We start from the raw sequence: 12,425 nt of genomic DNA, 5'->3' as shown, positions 1-12,425 counted from the left end.
CCCCCTTGGCCCTCTGCCCCGCCCCGTGAGCTCAGAGCTCCTTCCGGCGGAGGCAGACGGAAGTCCCGGGTCGGGGTCACCTGACCCTACAACTGGCTAGACATGGCGTCTTGCTTGTTAGCCGGTGAGCGACTGATACGCGCTTTGGGTCCCGGTGGGGAGCTCGAGCCAGAGCAGCTGCCGCGGAAGCTGAGGGCAGAGCTTGAGACCGCACTAGGGAAGAAGCACAAGGAATGTCAGCCGGGTGGCACCGAACGCCTGATTTCCTTCCACCTGATCCGGGATCTGCACCAGTACCTGAGAGAAAGGGGTGAGCCCCAGTCTCCAGTCCACAGTCGCCTCATTTTTCTCTGATCTTAATCCTTCGACCTCAGCTCTATGCATCATTATGTTTGTGGAAATATTTTCTTCCCAGATTCCACACTATACCTTCATGAGCTCCTAGAAGGCAGTGAAATCTATTTCCCAGAGGTTGTGAAGCCTCCTCGGGTATGTAAGGGATATATCTGTGAGAGTGGGTGTTGGCTGAGTTGGATTTGTGATACATCCAGATTTATGAATCGATCTTTGGGCTAAAATATTTGTCTTTTAAATCCCCCTGAGCTGGGGTGGGGGAAGAAGATATTGTCCACCCTGTTTGACAGCTTGGAAAACTGAGACCCAAAAGACTAGTTTCCAAAGCAATGGAGGCAGAATATGGGTCGCCTGACACCTTTAGCATGCTTTGCGCCCGTGCTTTCTAGCAAGTTGGGAGTATCATTCTTCTCATTTGATTTTTGTGCTTCAGAACCCAGAGCTAGTTGCCCGTCTGGAGAAGATTAAGATACAGCTCGCCAATGAGGAATATGAGCGGATCACCCGCAATGTCACCTGTCAGGTAAGGGCTCACTCTTCAGTTCATATATTGTGTAGCCCCTGAAAGTAGGGCCCAGCACTGGGAAGAGGTACAGATTAAAGAAACAGCATAGAAACTTGGTTTGTATACTCTTCAGAGACCATAGGGACTCTGTGCTGGGTACAGGCCAAATACAATTCCCAACTTATTTACCAACACTCTGAGCTCAGATGTGACTGATTTTTAAAAGTTGTAGAAGTGGAGATGAGCCTGGAGCCTTTCTTCTGACAGGGCTCCCTACTGTTCTCTGGTATGCTCCTGCCCTGGAGAAGGAGATGGGTAGATGGGTACTAGGAACCTACACCCCTTCTCTGAAATGCTTGATCTGTGGTCCAGAAAAGATTTCAATTGGTCCCAGACAAAAATCCATGGAGAACGCAGAGTTAATGTGTTGCAGAACAAAGAGGGCTGAGCTCATACTGACAGATGAATACTCTCCGGGCTGCCTCTGAGCTATGTCTATTCTGAAATCATTTGCTTTTCTTTCTCTCAGGATTCAAGGCACTGTGGAACTCTCAGTGACCTCGGGAAGCAAGGTGAGGTACCAGGAAATCAGGCTGCTAAAACCTCTTCCTGTGACCGGTCGGTCATGGCACTCCTTCTGACTCTGTATTTAAGCCTGAGCTATTCAGGCTTGAGGGAAACCCATTTGATGGGGGAGGGAGCTGTGAGATAAGAGGGCCTCCTGGAGGATGGCAACCTAAAGGTTTCTTCCCTGGGCTCCTCCCCAAAGTGAGGTCAGTGAAGGCTCTGGTCATCACCATCTTCAACTTCATTGTCACGGTGGCAGCTGCCTTTGTCTGCACTTACCTTGGAAGCCAATATATCTTCACAGAAATGACCTCGGTGAGTAGTTACTGGGCAGGGCAGGCTGCCCCAGGTGGGAGTATTGGTGGGAAAGGGAGAATGTATGTGAAAATGCCTTGCACAGGTAAAGTATTTGTGTGATAAACAAGGGGCGCATTTGAGCTGTCCAGTAGTCATGGAGGGTAGATGATAACCTCAAGAGAATTCAGATCCTCTTTTCTTCCCTTTCCCCCAACTTATGGGCTGGGTTGAGGTCCTCTCCATCCTTATTAGTTGCTAGAGTCTGCAGAGCTGGAAGCTGGCCTGCATCTGTTAAGCCTGGTTCTTTCTCTTCCCAGCGGATACTGGCTGCATTGATTGTGGCCTCTGTGGTGGGTCTGGCCGAGCTGTATGTCATGGTACGGGCAATGGAAGGCGAGTTGGGAGAGCTCTAACTGCACTTGATCATCAAAGTCTAAGGATTCCAGGCTTCCAGCTGCCAATCACTGATTCTCAGTCAACCCATCAGGCTCTCTGTACTCAGCTCTGGTTAGTCAGAGGGCTGAACCAAAGCCACCTGCTGTTCCTGTGGGGCACCCCATCCTGTGTCAGTTTACAGAGGGGGCAGTAGAGGAGACTCAGACAACAACTGAAAAGACCTGGTCTCTCAATATGTTCTCCTCAACCTGGTGCCCATCTGCCTTCTCCAGTCCATTCTGAGCATTGCTGGGACAGGGGTCTTTTTCCATTGGGAGTACAGAGAATCCAGGCCTTTTCAAAAGTAGACCATACTGCCTTGAACTTGCCCAGGTTCACAAATCAGTGGTCATCCTTGCTGCACACATCTTGATGCAGACCTAAAATTGAGATCAGAAGACTCCAAGAAAGCAGAAGGGATTCCCTTTCTCCAGTTTGTGCTGGAAGAGGAACTGATCAGAGGACATCAAATAGGAGAAAGATGGTTGGTACACAATGGTGGAATTGGAAGCAAGGCAGCTACCTTTTTTAATTAGTTTCTGTCTTCATCATCTTCCTTCTTCTGCTTGCCTTGTTCATATTTTCTGTATGCTTCTGCCTGTCTCACCACTCACTACCCCTTCTGAAACTTTCCACCTTCCCATCACCTTTTGCTTTCAAAAATGAAAATGATTCAGATGGCAATACAGTATGCCTGCTTTTAGTTGTGAAATCCCTTGTGCATGTTTGTGTTTGTGGGGAGAGTATGTCTTCTGTGGGTTGTATCAATAAATAAAGGGAGATGTTCTCTGTAGACAAGGGACTTTTTAGATTTAACTATATTTGTAACTATATATATACGAATGTGAATATACACATCACATATATATACATATTATATGTAAGCTTAATACAGGTTATTTTGTGTAGATTCTTCAACACGTTTGGGTGAGTATGAAAAATAGTGTGTAAGAGTTCTCAGTTGACTAACTGTTTTACGTGATTGCTTTTGGTGTTCACAGTAATCCCAGAGGTTGGAAAAGGAAATGGTTTTAGGCCCTTTTTCCAGAAGACAAAACTGAGGCTGAGAAAGATCAAATGACCAGCTGAGGTCCTTCCTCTGTTAAATAGAGCCAGAGACTTTTAGGTTGCCCTGAAGTCTCTGTGTAATGTTAAACTTATAAGAATTTAGATTAGTGGTGTGCTGATAGAATCTGTATAAGGCACTTAAAAATGGTATCAGCATTATTTATCCAATAAATATTTGTTGTACCCAGCATATTCTTATTTCAAATCCTGTGAGAACACAAAAGCCTAGAGATTTCCATAGTTGGGAGAATTGGCCAGGGTTGTTCCTAATGGTGGACTCTGTCTTTGTTCAGTGTATGAGCTCCTGTCATCTTTTTCTTTTTCCAGAACACTCTTCTGTTCTTAGAAATTATACACTCATTGGCTCAGCAGATGTTTCCTCTATAGTATTGCCAGTTTCTTGAATTATAGCAAGTCAGCCTCTCAGGGCACTATCCTCCATGAGAGAGAGGGTGGCTTAGGCCCTTCTGTCCCACCACAGATCACTGTGTTGAGAAATCGTAGGGTTTCTATTGTTGGTTGGAAGAAATGTCAGCCATGAGAAAAAATGCAGGTGGACTTCTAGAGTGTTTCTAGCAACTCAGACAGTTTTAAGATTGAGTTAAAAAGCTACACCTTGGTGCAGCTGTTATGGAAAACAATATGGAGATTCCTCAAAAAACTAAAAATAGACTTACCATATGATCCAGCAATCCCACTCCTGGGCATATATCCCGAGGGAACTCTGATTCAAAAAGATACATGCACCCCAATGTTCATAGTAGCACTATATACAATAGTCAAGACATGGAAGCAACACAAATGCCCATCAACAGATGACTGGATAAAGAAGTTGTGGTATATTTATACAATAGAATACTACTCAGACAAAAAAGAATAAAATAATGCCATTTGCAGCAGCATTGATGGACCTAGAGATCATTCTAAGTGAAGTAAGCCAGAAAGAGAAAGAAAAATACCATATATTATTACTCGTATGTGGAATCTGAAAAAAGAAAAAAGAGGACACTAATGAACTCATCTACAAAACAAATAGACTCCCAGACATAGATGGTTACCAGGGAAAAGGAAATAGGAAGGGATAAATTTGGGAGTTTGAAATTTGCAAATGTTAGCCATTATATATAAAAATAGATTTAAAAAAACAAATTTCTTCTGTATAGCACAGAGAACTATATTCAATATCTTGTAATAACCTTTAATGAAAAATAATATGAAAATGAATATATGTATGTATATGCATGACTGGGACATTGTGCTGTACACCAGAAATTGACACATTGTAACTGTACTTCAATTTTTTAAAAACCAAAAAAAAAATCATAGGATTTCTATTGTTGATTGTGAGAAAAAATGCAGGTGGACTTTTACAGTGTTTCTAGTAACCCAGATGGTTTAAGATTGAGTTAAAAAGGTACACTGAAGCTTTGTGGAGATTCACAGCTGTACTTACCTGTGCTAAACTCCATGGGTCAGGGAGACAACCTACCCTTGAGCTTTCACAGCTTCCACGTACCTGGATTCAAGTTGGAAGACTTCCACATTTTAGATAAAGAGCAGACTTCCTTAAAAAGCTGATCCAGGGCGTCTTCTTAGGATGCAATTGGAGTCATTCTCCACACACCCCTCTTTTTTGGAATGGGGTCTTTACCTGGTCCCAGCCCCCTACTCACAAGCCAATAGGCTTCCGTGGCCTTGAGTACTTGTTGAGAGTTCCTTAATGGGCCAAGCACTGCCCTGGCTTCTGGGGCTAGAGGAGTCAAAGCCCTGGGGCCTGCAAGGAAATGGCCACTGTGCAGGTGGCTCCCATCTGTAAGGGCACGAATTAGAATAGGAATGGAGATGGGGGAGGGCCTGTCATCCAGTTTTCGTCCCAGAGAAGGGAACTCTCTGCTCTCAGACGTTTGTCTCACCATACCATGCTTTCTCTGGTGCAGCCTGTGTCCAGGGCGTCCCAGGGAGAAAGGGGAGTCCTTGGCAGCCAGCCTGCAGAACAAGAAGTTTGAGGCCTTCCCAGTTCCTCAAGACCTGTCGTATGGGGAGTGGGTGGGAACTACCGTGTATTGAGCGCTTTTACTACATGTCGTGCACCACGTGAAGCCCTTCATCTGTATTATTGCTTCTTGTTCCCCAAACAGAGAGATGAGTGTTATCATCCCCATTTTTTAGGCTCATAGACTGTTGGTGAGTTCCAAGATTACACGGCAGACACGGCAACCAGGATTTGTATCCAGCGCAGACCAGTTGTAAACTCCCAGCTTTTCTCTCTGAAGCAGAGCAGCTCCAGAAGTGGAGGCAGCTGGAGTGTCTGGGAACCAGTGGGAGCAGAAGTGGGTACAGCTGAGGCTCCCGTCTCTCCAGGGTTTGTCAGCCAGAGGCCTAAGCCCTTCAATTAACTATCCCTCTAACTAATCCCAACAGAAGCCTGAATAATACCTCCCACCCAGAGTCTATGTGGAACCTGGCCCTATTTAGGGATTAGGTGATAGAGATAAATTTCAAAAGCAAACAGCCCCCATCTCAATTCATTTGCAGCACACAACAATCCAGATTAAGGTAGAGTTTGGGTTTTATTTGGAGATTAGTTGGCATTACAGATGACAGTGATACCAAAACCCAATGCTGCCGTGCAGACCACCCCCAACCCCCACCCCATCCTGAATCTCAGGTTGTCTGCAGCCCCAGGTCAGAGGGCAGCCAATCTGATTAACAGAAGCCCAGACTCCTATTTCTACTTTATTACTTTAATATCACTCCCTCTTCAGATCCGTGGTTCTGATTAATTTGTCCAGGCAGTAGTAGGGCAGGAGAGGGGGCCCTGAACTATGAAAGGATTGGTCCCTGCAGTCTAGAATTAGGATCAGCACTCTCCTAGTTCACTTAACAGTCAGTTTATGGCTTGGAGGGCCCTTGGGTGAGGGGCAGCTGGCCATTCTCCTTTAGTGGGAGGAGGTGTGGTCAGCTGGGGAGAGAAGAATTGGGAACCAGACCTGGAAGGAGAAGTGGGAAACATGAGCCCTGACCTCATCTCTTTGTAGGTACCTCCTGCCGAGATGATAGGCATAAGCCCCAGAAGGGGCAGGGTGCTAGGTAGCAGAGCCAGGCCCCTGTCACTCCATAGGACCCGCATCTAGGCTGGCCTGGAGGACAGGGGAAGGGAGGGATCCCTGAGCTAACCCTTCTTCCTGTAAGAGAACTCCCTTGTTAAAAAGAGGGTCCACTTCTTTTTTTTTTTTTTTTTTTTTGGGTCCACTTCTGATGTGTTCAGTCCTAAGGGGTAGAGTGGGTTACAGGAGTCACAGGAGGGGTCTTCCAAGTTCTAGACCTAGATTAGGAGTGGTCCAGGTTGGTGACAATGGCCGAGGCATAGATGAGGTCAGACAGGCTGCCCAGTGAGTTCTGGGGGGTAGCTCGCTCTGAAGTTAGGTGGACCCCTGCAGCCCCAGCTGGTCCCCATGGGGCAGTAGCTTTAGCCCCCACCCATCCCTGCCCTGGACCCAAGCCAGGAGCTGGGCAGGAGGTGTGTCGACACACAGAGGCATACTGAGCTGTGCTGTTGGAGGGTGGAGACTGGCCCAGGGTTCGGGGCTCCCCAGACTGCTTGATGGTGTCTGGAAGAGAACAGGATCTCTGGGGTGGCTCAGGCCTAGGGCTTAGGCCTCCTGGCTTTCTATTCTTGATTCTCTTGGCTCTGCGGTTCTGGAACCACACCTGATAAGGAAAGAAGGAGTCTCTTCTGGCTACAGCATCCTTTCCCACCCTCCCCTGGATACAGTGAAAGCAGAACCTGGGGGCAGGATACCCAGAGAGAAGGGACTGTGGGTCAAGCTTAGAAATTGTCTGCGCGAGAGCATTCCCAATGAGGGCAGGGGTAGGGGTCACAGCTTACCTGAATTTTGGCCTCAGGAAGGCAGGTGACCTGGGCCAGGTGCTCACGGGTGCCAATGTCGGGGTAGGGCCGTGCTGCAAACACCCGCTCCATCTCCAGCAGCTGCCCTCTGCTGAAGGTAGTCCTCTTTCTCCGATGGGGACCCAACCCACTGGCAAGGCCTGTAGGCCAGGGTGGGGGTCAAGCCAGGTGTCCCTGCAAGAACCTCTACCCCAGCCTCAAACCCCCAACAAACATGGAAGCTCCTACTCCCCACCCCTCTCAAACTTCCCCATCACACCCTCCCCACATCCTCCCCCTGCCCACCCTTTCCCCACCAGATCACCTGCAGAAGATGCATCCACTGAGCTGGCCATGGAGCTGGCAGAGTGAGGAGCCAGATGGCCATGCCAAGGCTGTGCCCACACCAGTCCCCTCGGTTTGGGGTTTTATCCTGCTCCGAGGGCTGGCTCCGCCTCCAGGAGGGGGTAGGTTTAGTGTCCAGCTCCGAGGATGAGGGCGGAGAACTCCCAGAGAAAATAGGGGAGGCCAGGGGCAGTGTTGGGGCTTGTGGGGATGTGGGTTGGGCAACCCTATTCCTCTGGGCTTCATAAAAGAAGCCCAGCCCCCTCTTCAAACCTCAAACTCTGGTAGTCTGTGTCTGAAATCCTGTACTTTGTGAAAATCCTCCCAGGGTTCTTCCAGGAAGCCAAGGCGTTCCCTTTCTCCAATGCTGCCAGTGTTTCAGCTGCCTATCCCACAGCCCTCAGTGCCCTGGTACTGGCTGCCATCCAGAGAGAGTGGGTGGAGTCCTATACCACAGTTAAGGACAGGGCTAGGAGATCTGAACAGAATGAGGAGGAAGACAGGGGGGCAGCAGTGAGCTGGAGCCACCCTCCCCTCAGCAGGGCTGGGAGCAGATGTCACCACCAGATCACCCTCAGGTCCACTTTAGAGCTTTGTCTGCATCTAGCCCGTTCTTTCTGGCCCCTTGAGAGCCCAAATGGGCTTTCTAGAGCCCAGGAATCTGGACCCAGAGAAGGTTCCACAGTTACATTGAGGGGTTTTAAGAAAGATATTTGCTTTTACAGTGTACTCATCCTTGGAGGTCTTCTGGGCCACTTTTCTAAGAGAAATGGGTGCATTTGTATTTCCTTTTAGTTCCTGCTCTTCCCTATCTCTCCTGACTCAGTGCTCCGCATCACAGATCCAAGACAGAGACCTCAAAGGTCCGTCATCGTTGGGGTGGGTTTGGAGGAGCACAGTGACCAGTTCCCCTGGAACTCAAATGTCTAAGCTAACAGCGTTTCATGTCCAGTATAGGCAGAAAAGCTGAACCAGAACTCATCACTTCCTGCCCCTTCTCTCTCCTCCAAGACCCTAGTCAGTGACAGGTAAAACAAACCCAGGGCTCAGAAGTGTAGCTTGGTAACTCCTGTCATCCTCAGAGGGGTTCGAGCTCCTGCTTAGGGGCTGGTAGGTTGTGGGGGGCTGCTCAGTGCAGGGGGAAGTCTTGCACTCATGAGGCCCTCCCAACCCACACCTTTTCTCGCTCACAGAGTGGGCCTATCCCCAACATGAGCTGGACACAAGGAGGCTCTGCTCTGTCCCCTCCCCCAAGCCACCCTGACAGCCCAGCTTCCCCTCCTCTACCCAGGCAGATCCCTCCCTCCTGCCTGTCCAGCCCAGCCAGGACAGTAGTCTTAAACTCAAGACCAAGGAATCTTTATTGGGCTGGGAAGAGGAAGTTGGCGGAGGGGGCAGCAGAGGCCCAGCTGTGTGGACTCAGACTCCTACTCGTGGATAGGGACTGGGCAGCCCAGCCAGTACTGAGCGATGGAGCGTGGGTAGGGAGGGATCACAGCGTCCACTCGCCGCGTGCGAAGGTTCACTCGGTAGTACTTGTCTGGAAGAGAAGTTGGGAGAGGGTGTGTGAGACCCAGCATTGGCCTGCCCACTCCTGCCCAAAGAAGACCTGGATCTCTCCTAGAAGGATAAGTTAACATCCACAATGCACTTAAGGACTCCCATCTGGCTTTCTGGAATCATCACCCAAGAGCTGTGTTCAGCCCATGGGGAGCAGGGACAGCAGACCAGATATAGGGCTGGCAGGGTTCCCACCTCCTGAGAAGAAGTAGACACTCTGGATGGGCTCACAGGTGGCAGGCACTAGCCAGTCCATCTCATAGTCATAGTTGTAGGCTCCAGGACCACTCTCCTCACTGGAGAACAAGGGCAGCCAGACTGAACGAGATTTCCGGTGGGGGTTCTGGCTGCGTCTACGGCTATGGCCACGGCCACGGTGTGAGCGGTAGCGCTTGCGGTTGCGATGCTTAGACTTGGTCATTTTGATCTGAGAGGAGCGAGGAGTTGAGCTTGAGATGTAGATATGGCCAGCCATGGCCGCATCCACTTGTCCAGGCAAACCAAGCCAGTCCCTGCTGATGAACCGGGGCTGTCCAACACCACCTGTGTCAGGGAAGGGGTCAATGGGGAGCCTTGGTAGCCAAGGATGGGCCCGAGGACACACGGCTAGCCAGAGGCAGAGCCTAGCATCCTGGCCTTCGAAATCCCTGTTCAATGCCCTTTCACCTGGGCTCCCTCCACCATATCCCTCCCCGGTTGCCACAGCCCCTCCTTCTGCTGGCTGTGCTCTTGGCTGTGCTAGGCAAAGTCCAAGGTGTGGGGTCCAGCAGAAGGCAAACCTCCCCGACAAAGGTCAACAGAAGCAAAGTCTGACCTGAGCAAACAACTTTTGATCAATAGCTCCACAGTCACAGCCCCTCTGGCCAGCCCAGCCCTACCTCTACCCGCGGATCCCAGCCCTGTTGAGGGGGAAGAAAGACTTGCTCTTCCTCCATACCAGAGGAACTGCCCCAGAAGAGAATTTTGAAGATGTCCTCCCAGCTGTCCCGCTGCATCAGGGCAAAGTGTTCAAACACGGCCGACTGGGAGCTGCCTTCACACTCCTCTTGACTGGGCTGCTGCTGGAACTGGTACTCCCAGTACTGTTTGCCTGGGGAGGGGTGGCCATGAGCAAGACTGGAAAGACCAGAGGCTGTAGAAGTTACAAGATCCCAGCAGGGGGTTGGCAATAATGTGAGGCCAGTCCCCAGTGGAGTGTGGAAGAAAACCAAGACTGCTCCACTGCCTGTTCATCCTCCCACCCACCCCCTGAGTACCTTTGAAGAAGTAGACCCGCTCCCGGCCACTGTAGCTATGAGCAGGAAGTGCAAAGGCTGCATCCAGATTATCTGGAATGCCCCTGAAGCCTTCAGAGATGTTTCGGGGGTAATCAGGGTCCAGGACACCATCCTCAAAGCGCCAGTACTGACTACCCTAAGGGGTCAGGAAGAAGAGAGTGAGGAGGCAGCTGGCTGGGCACAGAGGCAGAGTCCCCTTCCTAAGGCAGCAGCCCTAGTTCCAGGTTTGTAGCCCCAAGACCTGGAACCTGGGGCTTTCATGTCCTTATAGAGACCCAGCCAGGGACCACAGGCTGGGATCTAGCCCTCTTGCCCACCCTGGTCCTGGACACAGCAGCCCTCAACCCCTACCTTGATACCCTTGACCCTAACCCACAGGCCCTGGACCTGGCACCTTGAAGAGGTAGGTCTTCCCCTGACAGTTGATGCGGGTAAAGGCGGCATCAATGGGACCCTCAATGCCCCAGACGTCTTGGATGAGCTTGGGGTACCCAGGCCTCACTGCCTTTTCATCCAGCTCATAGCAGTACAGCCCTAGAGGGAGGGAGGCTATGTGAGAGGATGCTCCTGGGGCAGACCCCTTCCCCTGAGACCCCTCCTTGAGTCACCTCGGAAGGCAAAGAGGGAACCATTCTTGAGGTCAGTGAAGGCATCAAAGGGCTTCCCGCTGCACTTCTCCTCCTCTGCTGGGATCTCAGGCCTGAGGAGCTCCACCTCAGGTTCTGAGTTCCCCTGCCCAGATATTGGAACGACTTCTTCCTGAGGGTTCTGAGTAGGTGCCAGTTCAGGAGTCTCTTTAGTGTGGCCCTGCAGTCTGGGCCTCTCTGTCTGTGGCTGGGCACTCATACTGGGTCTGGTCTCCTCGTGGTAGTCGTACAACCTGTAGTCATCTTCTGGCTGAGTGAATACATCCCCTCGAGTCACTGCAGGCAGGATGGGCGGTGGTGAGTCTCCAACTGCAGAGGGGACCCCAAGCCCACCCAGCCACTCTGAACGCACCTTGGGGCTTGCACTCGGCCACATAGTCGGCACAGCAGCTCTGGTAGTAAGAGCAGAGCTCGTCACACTGACACTTCCTGTCGGCGTTGAAGCCCTCAGTGCAGCGGTCCTTGCACGACTCTGTGGGGAAGGGGTATCAGTTAGCATGGTCAAGCCCAGGCCACCCTTGCCCACCCTACATTGACCCAAATGGCCACTGACACCCTCCCACACCTTGGTCAGCCAGAACAACCCATGCCAGCAGGGCCAGCATCAGAAGGGGCCTTGGAGGTGCCATGGCAGGGCCTCCAGCCTTGAGCCTGGTAAAGTAGAGAAACTGCAGTCTCTGCTCTGATGCCTGAGGAAGGGAGGGAGAGGTGAAACAGGGAGGGAGAAAACTGGAGAAGAGGAGCTGCCTTTTCTACTGCTCTGTTTGCTCAACCTCCAGCCCAGCCCCTAGTGCCCCAACCCCAGAGGCAGCAAAGGGTCAGGTTCCTGGAACTCCAGGCCCAGGAGAGCTGTGTATAGGATCCTTGCCAAGCTCAGGGTCATCTCAGAAGAGGGCTAACACAGTGGGTCTGGAGGGCAGAATGGAAGCCCACTCTGCTGCTCACAGGCTATGTGACCTTGGGCAAACTTCTTTACCTGCCTTAGTTCTGAACTAATTATGCTTGTCGCACAGGGTGGGAGCTAAAGCAGACAAAATGCCCAGTGCTTGGAGCACCCCCAACTTCATTCTCCATAAATGGTTATTGACCCATGATCTGTTTGATCAGACACATCCCTGGCTGGGTGGCTCCCCCTCCCCATTGTGTATTTAGGGCAGTGAAAGTGGGGTAGGAACTATGCTGGTAAGCACACTGGGGAAATTTGTTTTATCTTTTGGGTGCATTGATTTCCCCAAGCAGGTATTCATAGCATGGTAAGTTGGGTGAACATTCACCCCTTAGACTGGATGTAATTCCTGAGTCTTCCGCTAATTTACTGCCCCTCAGCAGGCCACTCCCTATCGCCACCCTCATCCTCCCCATAGGCCAGTTCCCCACTTTCGGACTCTAGTGAGAAGTAGGCTCCCTCTACCCAGAAAACGCTCACTGGCACAGAATGCTTGATTTTGTGCTCACTTTCAGGAGTCCAGAGACCTCTGGAA

The 12,425-nt window shown here is 50.8% G+C and overlaps 3 protein-coding genes across 5 annotated transcripts; 1 reads left to right on the top strand and 2 right to left on the bottom strand.

The window, feature by feature from the left end:
- Positions 1-53: 53 nt before the first annotated feature.
- Positions 54-5,735, top strand: TMEM199 (transmembrane protein 199). Of its 3 annotated transcripts, none has more exons than XM_014559455.2 (6): positions 54-310; positions 416-489; positions 788-877; positions 1,389-1,431; positions 1,629-1,741; positions 5,396-5,735. In XM_014559455.2, exons 1-6 carry the CDS (start codon positions 103-105, stop codon positions 5,474-5,476), a joined length of 609 nt encoding a protein of 202 aa, XP_014414941.1. In that variant the 5' UTR covers positions 54-102; the 3' UTR covers positions 5,477-5,735. The 3 variants fall into 3 exon arrangements, with proteins under 3 accessions (XP_014414941.1, XP_014414942.1, XP_006184982.1); XM_014559456.2 differs by lacking the exon at positions 5,396-5,735 and adding an exon at positions 2,492-3,414; XM_006184920.3 differs by lacking the exon at positions 5,396-5,735 and adding an exon at positions 2,041-3,414 and having other exon boundaries at positions 56-310.
- A 620-nt stretch (positions 5,736-6,355) lies between these two features.
- On the bottom strand, positions 6,356-7,783 carry SEBOX (SEBOX homeobox). Its single transcript, XM_032457643.1, has 3 exons — positions 7,441-7,783; positions 7,116-7,276; positions 6,356-6,937 (listed from the first exon to the last, which is right to left on the bottom strand). The coding sequence occupies exons 1-3, from the start codon at positions 7,469-7,471 to the stop codon at positions 6,557-6,559; spliced, it is 573 nt and encodes a 190-aa protein (XP_032313534.1). The 5' UTR covers positions 7,472-7,783; the 3' UTR covers positions 6,356-6,556.
- Positions 7,784-8,803: 1,020 nt separating this feature from the next.
- Positions 8,804-11,683, bottom strand: VTN (vitronectin). Its single transcript, XM_006195674.3, has 8 exons — positions 11,510-11,683; positions 11,297-11,416; positions 10,906-11,220; positions 10,692-10,831; positions 10,277-10,433; positions 9,958-10,110; positions 9,216-9,563; positions 8,804-9,000 (listed from the first exon to the last, which is right to left on the bottom strand). The coding sequence occupies exons 1-8, from the start codon at positions 11,571-11,573 to the stop codon at positions 8,888-8,890; spliced, it is 1,410 nt and encodes a 469-aa protein (XP_006195736.2). The 5' UTR covers positions 11,574-11,683; the 3' UTR covers positions 8,804-8,887.
- Between the last annotated feature and the right edge of the window lie 742 nt (positions 11,684-12,425).

The sequence above is a fragment of the Camelus ferus genome, chromosome 16, assembly GCF_009834535.1.
Source record: "Camelus ferus isolate YT-003-E chromosome 16, BCGSAC_Cfer_1.0, whole genome shotgun sequence".
NCBI lineage: Eukaryota > Metazoa > Chordata > Mammalia > Artiodactyla > Camelidae > Camelus > Camelus ferus.
The sequence above is the reverse complement of the archived record's forward strand: the minus strand, read 5'-3'. Positions and strand labels throughout refer to the sequence as shown.

Coding starts and splice junctions, on each gene's coding strand:
- SEBOX (XM_032457643.1), bottom strand. CDS start 7,471: ATGGCCAGCTCAGTGGATGCATCTTCTGCAG. Junction 7,277..7,440: donor AGTGGATGCATCTTCTGCAG/GTGATCTGGTGG, acceptor CCTGGCCTACAG/GCCTTGCCAGTGGGTTGGGT. Junction 6,938..7,115: donor TTCCTGAGGCCAAAATTCAG/GTAAGCTGTGAC, acceptor TTTCCTTATCAG/GTGTGGTTCCAGAACCGCAG.
- TMEM199 (XM_006184920.3), top strand. CDS start 103: ATGGCGTCTTGCTTGTTAGCCGGTGAGCGACTGATACGCGCTTTGGGT. Junction 878..1,388: donor CCCGCAATGTCACCTGTCAG/GTAAGGGCTCAC, acceptor TCTTTCTCTCAG/GATTCAAGGCACTGTGGAAC. Junction 1,432..1,628: donor CAGTGACCTCGGGAAGCAAG/GTGAGGTACCAG, acceptor TCCTCCCCAAAG/TGAGGTCAGTGAAGGCTCTG.
- VTN (XM_006195674.3), bottom strand. CDS start 11,573: ATGGCACCTCCAAGGCCCCTTCTGATGCTGGCCCTGCTGGCATGGGTT. Junction 11,221..11,296: donor GGCCGAGTGCAAGCCCCAAG/GTGCGTTCAGAG, acceptor TCCTGCCTGCAG/TGACTCGAGGGGATGTATTC. Junction 10,111..10,276: donor GCGGGTCTACTTCTTCAAAG/GTACTCAGGGGG, acceptor ACCCCTCCCCAG/GCAAACAGTACTGGGAGTAC.